Source organism: Nyctereutes procyonoides, unplaced genomic scaffold (genome assembly GCF_905146905.1).
Source record: "Nyctereutes procyonoides isolate TBG_1078 unplaced genomic scaffold, NYPRO_anot_genome, whole genome shotgun sequence".
In the NCBI taxonomy this organism is placed as follows: Eukaryota; Metazoa; Chordata; class Mammalia; order Carnivora; family Canidae; genus Nyctereutes; species Nyctereutes procyonoides.
Window position 1 is genome coordinate 30424329 of NW_026575024.1, and position 20427 is coordinate 30444755.

Sequence of the window (20427 nt, forward strand, 5' to 3'; positions counted from 1 at the left end):
TGATCCCTAATGATTTTAGCTAACAATGATGCAACACCTTCCTTGAAAAGACATCATGAAGGGACACCTGGGTGGCTCATGTAGAATATTTAATGTTTTATATAGAAAATCAATCACCTGAACACCTGACCAAAAGAGCTTAAAATTTTAAGAGACCACGAGAACCTGTTCAAAGGCTTAGATCATTTCTTGGACATTGTTTTCTGATCCCTAATGATTTTAGCTAACAATGATGTAACACCTTCCTTGAAAAGACATCATGAAGGGACACCTGGGTGGCTCAGCGGTTGAGCATCTGCCTTTGGCTCAGGGAGTGATCCTGGAGTTCCAGGATCAAGTCCTGAATCAGGCTCCCTGCATGGAGCCTGCTTCTCCCTCTGCCTGTGTCTCTGCCTATCTCTCTCTGTGTCTCTAATGAATAAATAAATAAAATCTTAAAAAAAAAAGAAAGAAAGAAAAGATATGAAATCTCTGTGAATGTAGATTAAATCTTGGGAACAGACAATCTCATAAGTGTACCTGGACCAGGTGTTAATTTTTAGAAAAATAAATGAGGACAATTTTCTTCTATAGAGTAAAACACTTAATCAGCAAATAGGATTGAAGACTTCATAAAGGTGTTTTAACTGATCAGTAACTAAGTCACAGAGGTTAAAATGTTAAGCAGCCTTAATTTTAGAAAATTTGCTAATTATCGGGGTACCTGGCTGGCTTACCCAGAGGAGCGTGTGGCTCTTGATCTTGTGGTCATGAGTTTGAGCCTCACACTGGGTGTAGAGATTGCTTAAATAAATAAACGAATTGGGGATCCCTGGGTGGCGCAGCGGTTTGGCGCCTGCCTTTGGCCCAGGGCGCAATCCTGGAGACCCAGGATCGAATCCCCCATCGGGCTCCCAGTGCATGGAGTCTGCTTCTCCCTCTGCCTATGTCTCTGCCTCTCTCTCTCTCTCTCTCTCTCTGTGACTATCATAAATAAATAAATAAAATAAATAAATAAATAAATAAATAAATAGAAATTTTGCACTTATATAATTTTTTAACATAAGGGCAGATAGCTGATTTATAATTGGTTGTTTAACATATATTGAAGTAACATAGAATGAAAATTGATTACCTAATCAAGTAGCAACAGAAGAGTAAACTAAGGATGAAGACAAATATTGCAGTGCCAAAGACCACAATATATATGTTGAGAGGCAGATTCTGGAATCCAATATTAGGCATCCTGAAGTTGTAATGTGGGAAATCCGAGCTCATGGATGAACTGTGGGGTAGAAAAGAATGGAAAAAAATTAGGTTGTTAAGACTAAGAACCAAGATAGCATTATCTTTGTTTGTAGACAAAGGCAACAATTTCATTAAGACTTGACCCCCCCACCAAAAAAAAAAAAAAGGACTTGACCCCATCTGAAACAAATATTATAAAGAGGTAATATTCTTTCCATTCATCCATTTATCATGCCACAAATATTTACTGAATACTTACTATGTATCTGGCACTATTCTAGAAGCTTGAGAGCCTACCTAAAAAACCTTTACAAGTTATATTCATTCATAAAAAGATATTTCACTGAAACAATGCCAGGCATCATCAAACATATGAAAAAGTTCAACCTGAAAGTACCCGACACCCCCCAAAACAGAACAAGTCTTAAGATTTTATTTGTTTATTTATTTAAAGATTATTTATTTATTTATTTATTTATTTATTCATGATAGACGGGGGCGGGGGGCAGAGACACAGGCAGAGAGAGAAGCAGGCTCCACGCAGGGAGCCCGATATGGGACTCCATCCTGGGACTCCAAGAACACACCCTGGGCCAAAGACAGGCGCTCAATTGCTGAGCCACCCAGGGATCCCAAGTCTGAAGATTTTAAAAGCTCTGTAACCTTTAAAACAGTAATTTTAGGGGTGCCTGGGTAGCTCAGTTGGGTCAGTTGGCATCTAACTTCAGCTTAGGTCATGATCTCGGGGTCCTGGGATCGAGTACCATGTTGGACTTCGTGCTTAGCAGCTTAGCAGGGAATCTGCTTGTCCCTCTCCCTCTGCCCCTACTTCCTGCTTGTGGACTCTCTCTCTCATATAAATAAATAAATTATTTTTAAAAAGGAACAATATTAATAATGGTAAAATATTAGAAACAACAGATACCTCACAAGGAGGTAAAGATTAATTATGTTGAATCAATGTTATAGTACCATGAGGTCATGAACATGTTTCTGTAAATTTTACTGTCAAGGGAAATATAAAGATATGTGGGTGGGGTGCCTGGGTGTATGAAAAAGGAAATTTTATGTATCTGAGTAAAAAAGCACTTGCAGGGCAGCCCGAGTGGCTCAGCAGTTTAGCGCCGCCTTCAGCTCAGGGTGTAATCCTGGAGACCCGGGATCAAGTCCCACATCAGGCTTCCTGCATGGAGCCTGCTTCTCTCTCTGCCTGTGTCTCTGTCTCTCTCTCTCTCTGTGTCTGTCTCTCATGAATAAATAAATACAATCTTTAAAAAAAAAAAAAAAGCACTTGCAGAAAATGGCTAAAGGTTCTAAACTAAATATTGCCCATTACTTATGTTTGGAAGTTCTCAGAGAAGAGTTTCCATGGGATGCAGTTGTCCTTTGCAGCTGCTGACTTCTTGGTATAAGTTATTAGAAGCTGGAAATTAATAAGTAAAAGTAGTAAGGTACAGGGCACCTGTGTGGCTTGGTTAAGTATTTGGCTCTTGATTTTGGCTCAAGTCATAATCTTGGGGCCATGGGATTGAACTCTGAGTCAGGTTCTGCACTCAGTGGGTAGTCTGCAAGAGATTCTCTCCCTCTCCCTACTCAAGTGCTTTTTCTCTCTCTCTCAAATAAATAAATAAATCTTAAAAAAAAAAAGATATGTGGGAAAAATTGAGCAGGCTATATAGATTGTATATAAAATATGATCCCAATTTTGGAAAGGGCTGAACATACTAGTATGTGAGTGTATGGCAGAAAAAAGCCAACGTGTCAAAATGTTAACAGTGGCTTGTGGTTTACTCATTTTGATTTTTTTCCTTTTTTTTTTTAAGCTCCCTTTATTAAGTTAGGCCCTGTTCTAAACATTTTACTGGGTTTATTTTATCTTCACAAAATACCTCTATAAATAGGTACCATAATATCTCCCATTTTGTAGATAAGGCCACCAAAGCTTAGATAGTTTTGGTCACATACTCATGACTGACCAAGTATGTACAGGAGCTATGCCTTCTCCAACTCCAAAGCCAGTGCACCCACAGCCTATATACTCTATGGTCTTTCTCATGTGCTGTTTTTATAAGCAGAAAACAGTAAATATTGTTTAAATGTTAAAAACGGGGCTATTTCTATTAATTTGTTTGGTGATACTTACAGATCACCACACAGTTCAAATTCCATGAATGGAAAGGACAATTGCCTCCCATGGAAACTCTTCTCTGAGAACTTTCAAACAGAAGTTGTGGGTAATATTTAGTTTAGAGCCTTTAGCCATTTTCTGCAAGTGTTTTTTTACTCAGATAAAACTCTAAGAGTTAGGACAAAATACTAAGGTTTTAGTCCGTTTGTGTGTGTTTATGCACATTTTGGCAGGGACAAGAGGAGGGGTGACATTGAATAAAAGAACATAAAAGAAGCCCTAACAAAGATCAAGTCTCTGGTGAGGATTTCACCAAATCCTCCTTTCCCAGGGAGCTCCTCTGCACACACTGCCAACCTTTGTGTCAAGTGGCCTGCCAACCTGATCCCCAGAGGCAGGAACTGGCAACTTATTCTGGCTAAAGGCAGCCATCAACATAGGCCAGTAAGGAGTGTGTCAGTGGTGTGAGAATGTTGCCCTTCAGGAGTCCTTGCACTGGGTGGCACCACCAACAAACTTGAGGAATTCTGAACAGGTACACAGACAAGCAGAGTATTATTTTTTTTTTTTTTTTTTTTTTTTTTTTTAAGCAGAGTATTATTATAGGCAGGGGTGTCATTGGAGGGAAGAGACATCTACCTCAGTACTCCTGAGACCTGGATGTTGAGACTTTCTTTTGAGTTCTCTCTTCTTGGCAGGGCCTTACAACCTATTACGGGTAGGGCTGGCAGAGGATATGTTGATGCAAAATACATTTTAGGAATTTTCTCCTTTTCTTTTGATAAATGAAATTGCTTAGCTACAACCGAAATGTTGGTCCAAAAGTCTAAATAGTTGGTATATTATTCTAAGATGTTAATCCTAGTCTAGTGACACTTTAGTTTTATAATATTTTCATCATAATATCTTTTCAGCATGAGTATTAATAATCTTTTAAAATAAGGTCATCTTTAAAAAGAGAGCCGCTATCGGAATGCCTGGGTGACTCAGATGTTTAAGCAGCTGACTCTTGATTTCAGCTCAGGTCATGATCTTAGGGTCAGGAGACTGAGCCCCATGTTGGGTTCCATGCTTAGCAAGGAGTCTGCTTGAGATTCTCTCACTTTCCCTTTGCTACTCCTCCCCCACTTAGTCACTTTCTAAAATAAATGAATAAACCTTTAAAAATATAAAATAAAAAGAGAGCCACCATTAACGTCCTAGTAATAAGCATACTTTGTTATATAAGTATTACAAATGTAAAAATTATTTAGGAACTGCTCCTGTGGAAGTAAAGAAGAAAAACAGAACATACAGTGTACTGCTGGATCTTACTTGGCATTTCTGACTTCATTCACATAAAAACCTTTTACTTCCTTATGAAATCTCTAGTCTTAGCCTAAATTTTGAATAATCTAATTAGGTTATTTAAAAAAAGTAAAGAAAGAGATGGGAAGATCTGAATATTTTATGGGCAATGGGATTTCACATTGCTATACAAAAGGGACAGAGTACGATATTTGGCTGCATAGAAGACCTGAGTTAAACATAACACACCACAGCCAGAAAGGCTACAGCAGTGTTTCTTTTCTTTTTTTTTAATATTTATTTATTATTTATGATAGACAGAGAGAGAGAGAGAGAGAGAGAGAGAGAGAGAGAGAGAGAGGCAGAGACACAGGAGGAGGGAGAAGCAGGCTCCATGCCAGGAGCCTGACGCGGGACTCGATCCCGGGACTCCAGGATCGCGCCCTGGGCCAAAGGCAGGCGCTAAACCACTGAGCCACCCAGGGATCCCCTACAGCAGTGTTTCTTGAAGTGTGTTTAGAAGCCACATTCTTCCTAGGCCAGTTACTATTCCCTGGACAATACCACATCATCATCTTCCCAGTAGTTAGCATTCTACTTTTGCTTTAAAAATGCTCAGAAAAAGAGACACCAATAATTAGATCACTGTATTTTACAATTTATGGTTCACAAACTATTAAACAAAAAACCCCACATACTTGTGTCTTATAACACAAAAGTCCTCAGGAAAAATTATTTTAGGCTTTCAAAACCTTTTTTTTTTTTTTTTGAAAAAGGAGACATAATTTACATTTAAAAAAGCACCCATATTGTGTGTATAGGTCAGAGTTTGGACAAATGAACACACCACACCCAGTGTGTTAATCACAACCCTAATCAAGACATAAAACATTTCCATTTACCTGGAAAGCACCCTTGTAGCCCTTTGCAGTTAATCACCACTTCCAATCACTGATCTGATTTTTATCATTACAGATTAATTTTCCTTCTTCTAGAATTTCAGAGCTAAATGGAATCACAGAGTATGTACTCTTTTACATTCAGTATCTGGTTACTCAGTAGGTCCTTGAAAGACCCTTTAAAAAATAAAAGATTTACTTTTTTTTTAAAGAGAGCAAGTGATATAGTGAGTTGGGGGAAGGGGAGGGAGAGAGAGGGAGAGAGAAAGAAGCTCGAGCAGACTCCATACTGAGTGTGGAGTCTGACATGGGGCCTGATCTCATGACCCTGTGAGCACGACTTGAGCTGAAACCAAGAGTCAGACACTCAACCAACTGAGCCACCTGGGCACCCCTGAAAGACTCTTAACAAATAGTTATAGAAAATACTTCACATTATATTCCCAGTTTGCTCTAATTATCATATTATCTATAGTTATGGTCTCTTAAAGGTCATTAACTTCATCTTTGAATATATAAATGTTACAGTTTAATCCCTTGATATTTCTTTTTATACAAAATTCCTGTTATCCATTTTTTTGTTATTGATTTCGTGGAAGAAATTTTCACTGTGACCTTCTGAGGTCAGCATTACCTTGATTCCAAAACCAGACAAAGACCTCACTAAAAAGGAGAATTACATAGCAGTATCCCTGATGAACATGGATGTAAAAATTCTCAGGATACTAGCAAATTGAATCCAACAATACATTAAAAGAATTATTCACCACGATCCAGTGGGATTTATTCCTGGGCTGCAAGGGTGGTTCAATATTCACAAATCAATCAATGTGACACACCACAATAAAAGAAAGGATAAGAACCATATGATTGGGGATCCCTGGGTGGCGCAGCGGTTTGGCGCCTGCCTTTGGCCCAGGGCGCGATCCTGGAGACCCGGGATCGAATCCCACGTTGGGCTCCCGGTGCATGGAGCCTGCTTCTCCCTCTACCTATGTCTCTGCCTCTCTCTCTCTCTCTCTCTCTGTGACTATCATAAATAAATAAAAATTAAAAAAAAAGAACCATATGATTGTTTTAATAGATACAGAAAAAGAATGGAAAAAGTACAGCATCCATTCTTGATAAAAACCCTCAAGAAAGTAGAGATAGATGGAACATACCTTAACATCAATAAAGACCATATATGAAAGACCTACAGCTAATATCATTCTCAATTGGAAAAACAGAGCCTTTCCTCTGTGGTCAGGAACAAGATGATAATGCCCACTCTCACCATTAGTATTTAACTGGTACTGAAAGTCTTAGTCTCAGCAATCAGACAACAAAAAGAAAGAAAAAGCAAGGAAGAAGTCAAACTTTCACTATTTGCAGACAACATGATACTTTATATAAAAAACCTGAAACACTCTACCAAAAATTTGCTAGAACTGATACCAGTTCTAGAATTCAGCAAAGTCACAGTATATAAAATCAACATACAGACATCTGTTGCATTTCTGTACACCAATCATGAAAAGACAGAAAAAGATATCAAGGAATCAATCTCATTTACAACTGCACCAAAAACCATAAGATACCTAGGAATAAACCTAACCAAAGAGGTAAAAGATCTGTACTCTGAAAACTATAGAACATTTATAAAAGAAATAAAAGAGGACACAAAGAAATGGAAAAACATGCCATGCTCATGAATTGGAAGAACAATTTTAAAATGTCTATACTACCCAAAGCACTCTACACATTTAGTGCAATCCCTATCAAACTATCACCAGCATTTTTCACAGAGTTAGAACAAACAATCCTAAAATTTGTATGGAACCACAAAAGACCCTGAACACTTGAAGCAATCCTGAAAAAGAAAATCAAGGAGGCATTATGATTCCTTTTTTTTTTTTTAAGATCTTTTTATTTATTCATGAGAGACAGACACAGAGAGAGAGAGACAGAAAGGGGTGGGGTGCAGAGACACAGACAGAGGGAGAAGCAGGTTCCATGCAGGGAGCTTGACGTGGGACTCCATCTCCGGTCTCCAGGATTACGCTCTGGGCTGAAGGCGGCGCTAAACCACTGAGCCACCCAGGCTGTCCGGCATTACAATTCCTGATTTCAAACTGTATTACAAAGCTGTAGTCAGGGATCCCTGGGTGGTGCAGCGGTTTGGCGCCTGCCTTTGGCCCAGGGTGCGATCCTGGAGACCCTGGATCGAATCCCACGTCAGGCTGCCGGTGCATGGAGCCTGCTTCTCCCTCTGCCTGTGTCTCTGCCTCTCTCTCTCTGTGTGTGTGTGCCTATCATAAATAAATAAATTAATAAATTAATAAATTAATAAATAGCTGTAGTCATACAAGATGGTTTGGTACTGGTACAAAAACAGACACATAGATCAATGGAACAGAATAGAGAACCCAGGAATGGATCCATAACTATACAGTCAACTAATCTTTGACACAGCAGGAAAGAATAGCTAAAGGAAAAAGGACAATCTCTTCAACAAATGGTGTTGGGGAAACTGGACAGCAACATGCAGAAGAATGAAACTAGACCACTTTCTTACACCATACACAAAAACAAATTCAAAATGGATGCAGCCCGGGTGGCTCAGTGGTTTAGCGCTGCCTTCAGCCAAGGGCGTGATCCTGGAGACCCGGGATTGAGTCCCACGTCGGGCTCCCTGCATGGAGCCTGCTTCTCCCTCTGCCTGTGTGTCTGCCTCTCTCTCTCTCTGTGTTTCTCATGAATAAATAAATAAAATCTTTAAAAAAATGGATGAAAGACCTAAATGAGAGACAGGAACCCATCAAAATACTAGAAGAGAAAACAGGTAGTAACCTCTTTGACCTCAGCAGCAGCAGCAACTTCTTACTAGACACGTCTCCTGAGGCAAAGGAAACAAAAGCAAAAAGGAACTACTGGGATTCATCAAGATAAAAGCTTCTGCACAAGGAAGGAAACAATCAACAAAACTAAACGGCAGCCTACGAATGGGAGAAGATATTTGCAAATGACATAACTGATAAATAGTATCTAAAAGCTATAAAGAACTCATCAAACTGAACACCCCCTAAAACAATCCAGTTAACAGATGGGCAGAAGACATGTAGATGTCTAACAGACACATGAAACAACAGATGTTGGTGAGGATGTGGAGAAAGGGGAACCCTCTTGCACTATTTGTGGGAAAATCAAACGGGGGCAGCCACTCTTGAAAACTGTACAAAGCTTCCTCAAAAAGTTAAAAATAGAACTACCCTATGACACAGCAATTGCACTACTAGATATTTACCCAAAGGATACAAAAATACAGACCAAAGGGGTACATGCACCCTGATGCTTATACCAGCATTATCAACAACAAATTATGGAAAGAGTCCAAATGTCCATCAACTGATGAATGGATAAAGAAGAGTGGTATATGTACACAGTGGAATATTACTTGGGAATCAGAATGAAATCTGTGGTTGACTTCAAGTTTCATACCATTGTGGTCTGAAAATATGCTTGGTATGATCTTGATCTTTCTGATCTTGTTGAGGGCTGATTTGCAACCCAGTATGTGATCTATTCTGGAGAATGCTCCATGTGTATGCATAAAGAATGTACATTCTGCTGCTTTAGGATGAAATGTTCTGAATATATCTGTTAAGTCCATCTGGTCCAATATGTTATTCAAAGCCATCGTTTTCCTTGTTCATTTTCTGCTTAGATTATCTGTCCATTGCTATAAGTGAGGTGTTAAAATCCTCTATTATTGTATTATTATCAATGAGTTTATGTTTGTTATTAATTGATATACATATATAATTGATATCTATCTATCTACCTACCTACCTATCTATTTGGGTGTTCCCACACTAGGGGCATAAATATTTACAATTTGTTAGATTTTCTTGTTGGATAGATCCCTTGATTATAATATAGTGCCCTTTTTCATCTCTTGTTACAGAATTGTTTTAAAATCTAGTTTATCTGATATAAGTATGGTGTTCTAACTTTCTTTTGTTGTCCACTAGCATGATGTAGATGGTTCTGCACCAGCTCACTTTCAATCTACAGATGTCTTTGGGTATAAAATGAGTTTCTTGTAAGCAGCATATCAATGGGTCTTTTCTTTTTTTATTCATTCTGATATGCTGTGTCTTTTGATTGAAGCATTGAATCCATTTACATTCAGAGTGATTATTGAAAGATATTTTAGTGCCATTGTGTTACCTGTAAAGTTGGTGTTTCTGGTGATGTTCTTTGTTCCTTTCTAGTCTGTTGCTTTTGGTCTTTTTTTCCCCCAAAGAGTCCCCCTAAATATTTCTTGCAGGGCTGGTTTAGTGGTCACGAACTCCTTTAGTTTTTGCGTGTCTTGGAAATTATCACTCCTTTTATTCTAAATGACAGCCTTGCTGGATAAAGTATTCTTGGCTGCATATTTTTCCCATTCAGCCCAGTGAATATATTTTGCCAATCCCCTCTGGCCTGCCAAATTCTGTAGACAGGGCTGTTGCGACTATGTGTCTATCCTTGTAGGTTAAGAACTTTTTTTCCCTTGCTGCCTTCAGGATTCTTTCCTTGTCTGTGTATTTTGTGAATTTTGACTATGAAATGCCTTGGCAATGTCTGGCTTTTGTTTAATTTAATGGGAGTTCTCTGTGCTTTTTGGATTTTGCTGTCTGTGTCCTTTCCCAGATTAGGGAAGTTTTCAGCTGTAATTTGCTCAAATAAACATGCCCCTTTTTCTCTCTTTTCATCTTCTGGGACTCCCATGAAATGAATATTATTACATTTTAATACGTCACTGAGTTCCCTAAGTCCAAATTCGTGATCCATTATCTTTCTTTCCCTCTTCTTTTCAGCTTCATTATTTTCCATAATTTTATCTGCTCCTATGCCTGGTAACAGTGCAGCATGTTGGGACCACTCCTTCTTGTGACCCATGGGATCCTCAGTCTGTGCTGTCTGCTCCCACATCTCTACCCTCCTTCCCCACTGGAGCACCTTTAAGCCAGACATGACCTTGGTGGTGGTGGACTTCTAAAACTGCTTATGATACCTTGTGGTAGTCTCCATAAGCAGAGCTCCCTCCCCTCTACAGCAGCTGCAGTTCTTATCTCCCCCAAATTAACTCTCCACAGCTCCAACCTTCCACAATTTTACTTGTAGACTTGCAGATTTGTCCTCTCACTCCCGTTTTTGAATAAAACAATTTTCCCTGATATTTTATTGACATAATTGTAGATTCATAGGTAGTTGTAAAAAATAACATCTTCCTTTTTTTTTTTTTTTAAAGATTTTATTTATTTATTCATGAGAGACACAGGGAGAGAGAGGCAGAGACACGGGCAGAGGTAGAAGCAGGCTCCATGTAGGGAGCTCGACATGGGACTCGATCCCAGGTCTCCAGGATCACGCCCTGGGCTGAAGGCAGTGCTAAACCGCTGAGCCCCACCAGGCTGCCCCTGCCGAGCCACCTGGGCTGCCCAGATCTTTCTTATATTTTGCCAAGTTTCCCACAGTGCTAACATTTAATTGTTTAAATTCACAACTAGGGATACCTAGGTGGCTCAGTGGCTGAGCGTCTGCCTTCTGCTCAGGGCATGATCCTGGGGTCCAGGATAGAGTCCTGCATCGGGCTCCTTGCAGGGAGCCTGCTTCTCCCTCTGCCTATGTCTCTGCCTCTCTCTCTCTCTCTCTCTGTCTCTCATGAATAAATAAATAAATCTTTAAAAGAAAAATAAAAAATAAAATCACAACTATATTGGGGCAGCTGGGTGGCTCAGTTGCTTAAGCATGTGCTTTTAGCCCAGGTCATGATCTCAGGATCCTAGGATTGAGTCCCTCATTGGGCTCCCTGCTCAGCAGGGGGTCTGCTTCTTCCTCTCCCTCTGCCCCTTCCCCCTGATCGTGCTCTTTTTCTCTCAAATAAATAAAATCTTATAAATACAATAAATAGGTGTGATTTTTTTAAAAAAAAGATTTTATTCATTCATGAGAGACACAGAGAGAGAGGAATCGGTCTTTTTTAAGACCAAAGCAGATAAGGATAGTGTCTCACGAATATAAACACAAAAATTCTCAACAAAATTTAGCAAGTAGAATTCGTCAACATAAAAAGAATTTTACACTAGGACTAAGTGGACCTTATCTCATGGATGTAAAGCTGGCTTAATATTTTTTTAAAAGTCAATATAATCACCATATTAAATAGCTTAAGAATTTAAAAATCACATGACCATGATAATTGATGCAAAAAAACCCATCTGACAAAATTCAACATCCACCCAATATAAAAACTCCTAGAAATAGAGGAATAGAAGGGAACTTCATCAACTTGATAAAAAGCATCTACACAAAAAAACAAAAAAAAAACTAAACAAAAAAAATCAAAGAACACAATATGTTTGTTAAAATGTAGTGAACCACAAATTAGATGTATAATTTGCATGACTAGGAGAGAAGAAAATGAAGCAAAGAAAACTGGATCATTTTAGTAAAATCTAAAATGTATAAAAAGGGAAGGAAGTAGGCATAAGAAAGCAAATTAAAGAAATATAAAATAAAATGGTAGGCAGTTAATTATGCGGGTATTAAATGGTTTAAATCTCCTTATTAAAAGACTCTAAGACTACATAAAAACAATAATCAGCTATATGCTACTTATAAGAAAACACTGAAAACAATTCTAAGAATCTTCTAAATGAGGGTGGCAATAAGAAAATGAGTAAAAATACTGCAGGTAAATATTGTAGGAGTACCAATTTCAGACAAGTAGAAATGAAGGCAGAAAAAGGTTACAAGGAACAATGATGTCTTATAGTGATTAAAAAATTAGAGGTGTATACGTAACCAAATAAGATATAACAGAAATGGGGCACCTGGGTGGCTCAGCTGGTTGAGCATCCAACACTCGGTTTTAGCTCAGGCTCATGGGTGGGTGGTGAGATCTCATGGGTGGTGAGATCAAGCCCCATATTGAGCCCTGTGTTCAGTAGGGAGTCTGCTTGAAGATTCTCTCCCTCTGTCTGTCCTTGCACTTCTGCACTCTTTCTCTTTTTCAATATAAATATAAATAAATAAATCTTAAATAAAAAAGATAACAAACACAAACCTTTACACAGCATCAAAATACAGAAGCAAACATTATTAGAAACACACTAAGAATTTGGTAAAAACACGGGAGCCTAAAAAGAGAGAGAGAATATTATCATTAACAAATAATATACATTTAGAACTTTGTGTCTTACAGGAAAACACATTCTTTTCAAATGATTCCGGAATATCTATGTTTAGATAAACTGATTGTTTATGTTATAAGGAACATTTAAAAGGGTACAAACAGATCACATTCTGTGCTCATAATGAAAAATTAACTCAACAAAAGATAAACAAAAGAAAACTAACTACTTGGAGATTCAAAAAATAATCTTTGAAATGATGTGGGTTCAAGAGGTAATCAAAACAAATTACAGACCATTTAGAAATTAATCACATTGGAGGAAAAAGCCTTGTACTAAGAGAAAAATTCGTATTTTCAATCTTATATTATCAGTCTAAAAAGAATTATCAAATGAACAAAAGAATTCACTTTGGAAGCTAGAAAAAGAACAAATCAAACAAAATAAAACAGAAGATATTAATATAGGTCAAACAAAAATAGGTGAATTAAAACAAACAAAATATCTACAGGGGAACTGAAATCAACCAACTAACCAATACAATATTAAAAGCGTGGAAGAGATAAAAGCTACTGATAAGCTGATATTAAAAAAAAAACTATAAGAGAATTTACTTAAACCTAGATTAAATGTACCATTTTACAGGAATATGAACAACCAAAACTGGCTCAAGAAGAAATCCTGAAAATATAGAACTCTGTCTTCACAATAAAAGCTCAGACCTGATGGCAATGGAGGTGGAACTCCATCTAAACTTGTACAGATAATACCTCTGCCAGATAAACTGATACAGAGAGAGACAGTCAGACAGACAGAGAGGTTGAGAGAAAGAACACATCCCAACTCATTTAAAGAGGTAAGCATAACCATGAAGCCAAAACCAAAACTATACAGTGGAGTTCACAAACTCGAGGCTTATATGCTGAATCTGGCCTTGTGAATATATTTTGTTTGGCCTATACAAAGTTATAAAAATTGAGATAACAGATTAAATTTGGGAGATTTTATATATAATCTGCAATGTCTAGCTTTACACGGAAAAAGATCAGAAGATCTGATGATTCTGGGCTTTATTCTTGCATGGCAGCAATTGCTCAGTGGCCTTGGGGCCTGGAAGCTGCCATGTTGTTGGACAAATGGGAGGCAGGAGAGGAGGAGTTATTCTTACATACTAGGGTGAGTGCATCCTTGGGCCTTGGTCAGTATGCTCTCCTTTGTCACAATTTCCACCACCCCCCAACACTCCCTAACTCCGAACCAAATGTCAGTAGTCACTTATTGTTGTACTTATCCTGTTACTTTTCTCAAAGAAGATAAATATTTCTACTTCTATCAAAAAATAAAAGAAATCAAGGATTACATGATTTTGTTTTCTACCAAAGTGCACTTGAATAATTCAATTTTCTACCTGGCCCTGTTGCGCAAAGTTTGTGACCCTTGCTTATGGTTTCTGTCTTTGATTTGAGATTATAGAAATTCTCATCTATATTCTTTATAATACCAACATGGTTTTGCATCATAAATTTATTTTACTATTTTAAAGACTTTATTTACTTATTCATAGAGACACACACAGAGAGAGAGAGAGACAGAGACAGAGACACAGGCAGAGGGAGAAACAGGCACCATGCAGAGAGCCCAACGTGGGACTCGACCCAGAGTCTCCAGGATCACGCCCTGGTCTGCAGGCGCCGCCAAACCGCTGCGCTACCGGGGCTGCCCTGCATCATAAATTTAAATATGTATTCAGCAGCTGTGCGGGGCGACGGGACGTCCCTCTTGAAGCCATGCCCCAGTTGGTCCGTAACCTCGCCAAGAAGGCTCCGGCGCTGCTGAACGCTGCTGTGACTTACTCGAAGCCTCGATTGGCCACCTTTTGGCACTATGCCAGGGTTGAGCTGGTTCCTCCAACCCCTGCTGAGATCCCTACAGCTATTCAGAGCTTGAAAAAAATAGTCAAGAGTGCTCAAACTGGTAGCTTCAAACAGCTCACAGTTAAGGAAGCTCTGCTGAATGGTTTGGTGGCCACCGAGGTGTGGATGTGGTTTTATGTCCGCGAGATCATAGGCAAGCGTGGCATCATTGGCTATAATGTTTGAAGATCAATCTTTAACATCTCTTTCTATGTGGCTTATTATTTGAGTGTTCTTGGACCATATGTGATCAGACTGGTATTTGAATAAAATAAGATAATGTATCTAAATAAATAAATAAGTAAATAAATAAATAAATAATTTAAATACGTAATCCGGGCAGCCCGGGTGGCTCAGCGGTTTAACGGGGCCTTCAGCCCAGGGCCTGATCCTGGTAGACCCAGGATCGAGTCCCACGTCAGGCTTCCTGCATGGAGCCTGCTTCTCCCTCTGCCTGTGTCTCTGCCTCTCTCTTTCTCTCTGTGTCTCCCATGAATAAATAAATAAAATCTTTAAAAATAAATAAATAAATTTGTAATCCATCTTGAAACTATTGCATGGAAAAAAGACCTAAAATTGGTTTTCCAAATGGTTAGTCATTTGTTCCAATAGCATTTATAAAGTTCTTTCTCTTCTGTCTTAAAATTCTACCTTTTTGGGCAGCCCGGATAGCTCAGAGGTTTAGTGCCGCCTTCAGCCTGGGGCATGATCCTGGAGACCCGGGATCGAGTCCCATGTCGGGTTCCCTGCATGGTGCCTGCTTCTCCCTCTGCCTGTATCTCTGCCTGTGTCTCTCCTGAGTAAATAAATAAAATCTTAAAAAAAAAATTCTACCTTTTTCAGAGTCACTTTTTTAAAAAATATTTTATTTATTTATTCATGAGAGACAGAGACAGAGAGACAGAGACATAGGCAGAGTGAGAAGCAGGCTCCATGCAGAGCGCCGGATGTGGGACTCGATCCTGGGACTTCAGGATCACACACTGGGCCAAAGGCAGGCGTTAAACCGCTGACCCACCCAGGGATCCCCCAGAGTCACTTTTATATAAGCCTGAGTCTGTTCCTGGATCTTGTAGTCCCTTCCCCTTTTTCTATGATAACGGCCTGCTTCAGCTCCCAATGTTTTGTTTTAATACAGTTTTAGCATACCAACAATTCATACACAATAGAACATTATTTCCATTAATACTCTTAAAAAATATTTTCAAGGCTATTTTTTTATACCATCTTTTTTCACATAAGCAATTTACAAAACAGCCTGTTGGGAGACAAACCATAAGAGACTGTTAACTATAGGAAACAAACCGAATGTTACTGGAGGGGAGGTGGGTGGGGGATGAGGTAACTGGGTAATGGGCATTAAGGAGGGCACTTGATGTAATCAGCACTGGGTATTATGTGCAACTGATGAATCACTAAATTCTATCTCTGAAACTAATAATATACTATATGTTAATTAAATTAAATTTAGATAAATTAAAAAATATATACTGTTGGGAAGTTGACTAAAATTATATTAAATTTATAGCTTATTTTAGGGACCTTATTTTTCATTTATTCTAGTTTTACTTTATGCTTCTCAATAGATTTGTATAGCTTTATTCATATAGGATTTATACTTTAATTTATTTCCAGTTATTATACATATTTTTGTTTTTATTATAAATGGGATCTTTTCTTCTATTTTATTTTCTTTCTTTTTTCTTCCATTATATTTTCTAAGCTGGTCATTCCTGGCATAGTAAAAAGCTACTGCTTTTTGCATATTTATTTTGGAGCCTAAGATGGAAAATTTTTTAGGGTAGGTGCAACTAACTTCTTGCATAAAAATAAATCTTTTTTAAAGATTTATTTATTTATTTATTCGTGATTGACAGAGAGAGAGAGAGAGAGAGAGAGAGAATGAGAAAGAGGCAGAGACACAGGCAGAGGGAGAAGCAGGCTCCATTCAGGGAGCCCGACGTGGGACTCCATCCTAGATCTCCAGGATCATGCCCTGGGCTGAAGGCGGTGCTAAACCACTGAGTTACCCGGGCTGCCTAAGTATACTGGCTTTAAGTGTCAAGTCTGGAAAATAAGTACATGCCAAACTCTCAATCTGTAGGCAAAGGTCTGGTTTTCTCTACAATAACTTCAAATTTTCTTTTACTGGAGTTTTCTTCCTATTTGCAACACCCCCCTTCCCCTGCCATTATTTAAAAGAGAGTTGCAGGAACAAAAAACTAGTTATATAGGATTTATTATAACCTATTTGTCCATTCCATCTGTATTTCATTTTATTTTTTAAAAGATTTTATTTATTTATTAATGAGAGATACAGAGAAAGAGGCAGAGACACAGGCAGAGAGACAGAAGCAGGCTCCATGCAGGGAGCCTGACGTGGGACTGGATCCCGGGTTTCCAGGATTATACCCTGGGCCGAAGGCAGGCACCAAACCGCTGAGCCACCCAGGCATCCCTCCATCTGTACTTTAATCTGGATCTTTTCCATTTAGCCTCAATTTTATTGACCACTCCACTATTCCGATGGCATTTTTTCTCTTAAGGGATATAAATTTTTGGGATCCCTGGGTGGCGCAGCGGTTTGGTGCCTGCCTTTGGCCCAGGGCGGGATCCTGGAGACCCGGGATCGAATCCCACGTCGGGCTCCCGGTGCATGGAGCCTGCTTCTCCCTCTGCTTGTGTCTCTGCCTCTCTCTCTCTCTGTGACTATCATAAATAAATAAAAATTTAAGGGATATAAATTTTTAAATACTTTTATCACCCTGCTTCCAGGTTTTTTTTTTTTTTAAATTCTAACCAGGATTTTTTTTTTAATGCTATTAATGCTAGGTTTTTTGTTTTTTGTTTTTGTTTTTTAAATTTATTCATGACAGACGGGGGGGGGGGGGCAGAGACACAGGCAGGGGGAGAAGCAGGCTCCATTCAGGGAGACCGACGTGGGACTCTATCCTAGGTCTCCAGGATCATGTCCTGGGCAGAAGGCGGCGCTAAACCGCTGGGCCACCTGGGCTGCCCCTAACCAGTTTTTAATAGTCACTGTGTCATTTATCCTTTTCAGCCCTATTATTGATAATCCCATTCCTTCTGCATTTTAGTTTTTTTTTTCTTTTTTTTCATTATTCATTGTTTTCTCTGGGTTTACATAAAGCTTTTCTCTTTGTTGGTGTTGCCCAGGTTCTAAATTCAAGCTGTGGTGCTATCTTTGCTGACCACAACTGAAGTCTGTCTCCTTAAACATTTTATATTTCAGATGTTTGTTAGTTTAGTGGGTCTCTTTTTACTCTGTCATATTCCCACTACTTATTTTGTGTTGGCTCTATAAAGACTTTTTCTCCATTTTTGTGTAATGATAAAGTTTCCATATTCAGTTTAAATCATTCCACCAGATATTTATTTATTTATTTATTTATTTATTTATTTATTTATTTATTTATTTATTTATAAAGATTTTGAGACAGTGATAGTGAGAGATAGCGAGAGAAAGCATGAGCAGGGGGTGGGGAGAGGGAGAAGCAGGTTCCCCCTAAGCAGGAAAGCCTGATATGGGCTCCATCCCAGGACCCCAGGACCATGACCTGAGCCGAAGGCAAGATGCTTAACCAAGTGAGCCACCCAGGTGCCTCATTCCATCAGATTTTCATGAGATTTCACTTTGATAACAGTGAGGTATTCAAATTTGATGTCTTCTATTCCTCTCTGACCTTTATCCCAAGCACAACCATAAATGCATTATAATTTCACAAATAATCTCTTAGCGGCACTTAATGACCAACTTCTATTTAATTCACAGTCTTGTGGTTAACTAAGGATGGAACTCTTAAAGAGTATGGATTGTAGGAAAAGAGGAGAGTAATGCTGAGATAAAAGGAGTATGAAATGAGAAACAAGTTGTAAGGAAGGAAAATACTTCACATCAGAATTACAAAGGCAGTGAAAAGAAATAAGATGCAATGAGAAGTTCTCATTCTCATCATGAAACAAACCTTAGGTGTAATACAATACCTGCTTACTTTTAGAAATAATCAGATTTTTCCCCCAAGAAAACATGTTTTTTCTCACAACAAAAGAATTCAAAATGCATTGGAGAACAATGCCTATGTCACTCAAAACTCTAATTACCTGGGGATGTTTAATTTTCAACATCTCTTAAGTTGGATGAATGGGCCAGTGAGCCTCTTTCTTTAGAGATAGATCATATTCTACATTAATGTCTCATCATCTCCTGAGTTCCTGTGCATGTGGGCATAATAGACACCTGCAGAGCATAAAACAAATATAATTCTTAAAAATTTGGTAAAAGCTTCCAGTTGCCAGAGGAAATAGATTATTGTTGGGGTAATGGTAATCTACTTATTTACTAGAATACAAAGATGGATTATGAAAAGAAAAATCTTCAGTATTAACTTTTTTGAAAAAATTTTCGATTTTGTAATGGATATGTTATTTGAGAAATTATTTTGAGAAATTATTATATCTTTTCTACTTCTTCAAGAAAACCAACCTAATTATCAAGAAGGTATTAAAATAACCATTTACAGATGCTAGTAAAATAAAAAAGAATACTTATTAATAAATATAAACAATCTACATTAATATGAAAGACACAAAAGATGTAAATAATTGAAAACATGTATCTACTTCTTGGCAGTGGAAACTCAATACTATAAAGATGTCAATTTTCTTTAAATATAATGCAAACAAAATAAAAAATATTGACAGAATTTGGCTTTTTTGGAGGGTAGAGGTGGTTAGAGAAGCTAATTCTAGTTCAATAGGAAATATGAAAATGAGAGAACAGGGATCCCTGGGTGGCGCAGCGGTTTGGTGCCTGCCTTTGGCCCAGGGCGCGATCCTGGAGACTTGGGATCGAGTCCCATGTCGGGCTCCCGGTGCATGGAGCCTGCTTCTCCCTCTGCCTGTGTCTCTGCCTCTCTCTCTCATTCTGTGTGACTATCATAAATAAATAAAAATTAAAAAAAAAAAGATTTAAAAAAAAAAAGAAAATGAGAGAACAGCCAGACACATTCCAAAAAAGAAAAACTTGTGTTTCTACCATATGAACTGACAGATTAATAGGACAGAATAGAGATATGGTAGTTAATCATAGCTGCTGTTTGCCAAATACCTTCATCTTTCCATCTTCCACCTTCATTTTTCCATGTACATTCACTGTACATTGCATGTACAGTCAATACATGCATGACTGTATTGATGGTGTGAGACTCTCCAGAGCCCTCTTTCCTTTAGCCAGGACAACCAGCAATGTTCAAGATGACAGCAACTCTGTTAGCCAAAGTTTTTGAGTGAAAGTCATGGCATAGAACTTCCAAGTGACCTTTAATGGCCTTGTACCAAAAGGAAAGATATTTCTTATTATAAGCCACTAAGATTTTTTTTTAAGCCACTAAGATTCTGAGGTTGTTTGTTACTATGGTATAACCTAGCCTACCCTGGTAGATACAAAAAAGCTGAAGAGCAGTCCAAATTCATATAGGAATCTAATATACCATAAAGTTGATATTACCCAGTAGTTGATATTACTTATTAGCAAGCACTCTCATACATTATTGCCAATTAGTAAAACTATCAGCCTCCACGAGAACTTAGCAAAATTATACATGGATTTACATTGATTCAGCAACTCTACATTTAGTATTTTAACTTCCTTAAAAAAAAAAAAAAGGATTTTATTTACTTGAGAGTGTGCACGTACCTATACTTGTGAGCTGGGGGGAGGGCCAGGGAGGGAGGGAGGGACAAGCAGATTCCCTGCTGAGTGGGGAGTCAGACATGGGGCTAATCCTAGG

At 38.3% G+C, this 20427-nt stretch overlaps 2 protein-coding genes across 6 annotated transcripts in view; one reads left to right on the forward strand and one right to left on the reverse strand.

The window, feature by feature from the left end:
- The window catches only part of RNF24 (ring finger protein 24), an 82082-nt gene that overhangs the window by 36367 nt on the left and 25288 nt on the right, over nucleotides 1-20427 (reverse strand). For 2 of the 5 annotated variants that reach the window (XM_055301290.1, XM_055301324.1), the window contains exon 2: nucleotides 1115-1264. In XM_055301290.1, coding sequence (XP_055157265.1) covers nucleotides 1115-1257 — 143 coding nt within the window. In that variant the 5' untranslated portion in view covers nucleotides 1258-1264. Of the gene's footprint in view, nucleotides 1-1114; nucleotides 1265-12404; nucleotides 12446-12637; nucleotides 12711-18739; nucleotides 18876-20427 lie in introns of those variants that run through there. The other 3 variants (XM_055301300.1, XM_055301309.1, XM_055301319.1) reach the window with 3 other exon arrangements.
- On the forward strand, nucleotides 14469-14882 carry LOC129494427 (ATP synthase subunit g, mitochondrial-like). The gene has a single exon (XM_055301335.1). The coding sequence runs from the start codon at nucleotides 14492-14494 to the stop codon at nucleotides 14801-14803; it is 312 nt and encodes a 103-aa protein (XP_055157310.1). The 5' UTR covers nucleotides 14469-14491; the 3' UTR covers nucleotides 14804-14882.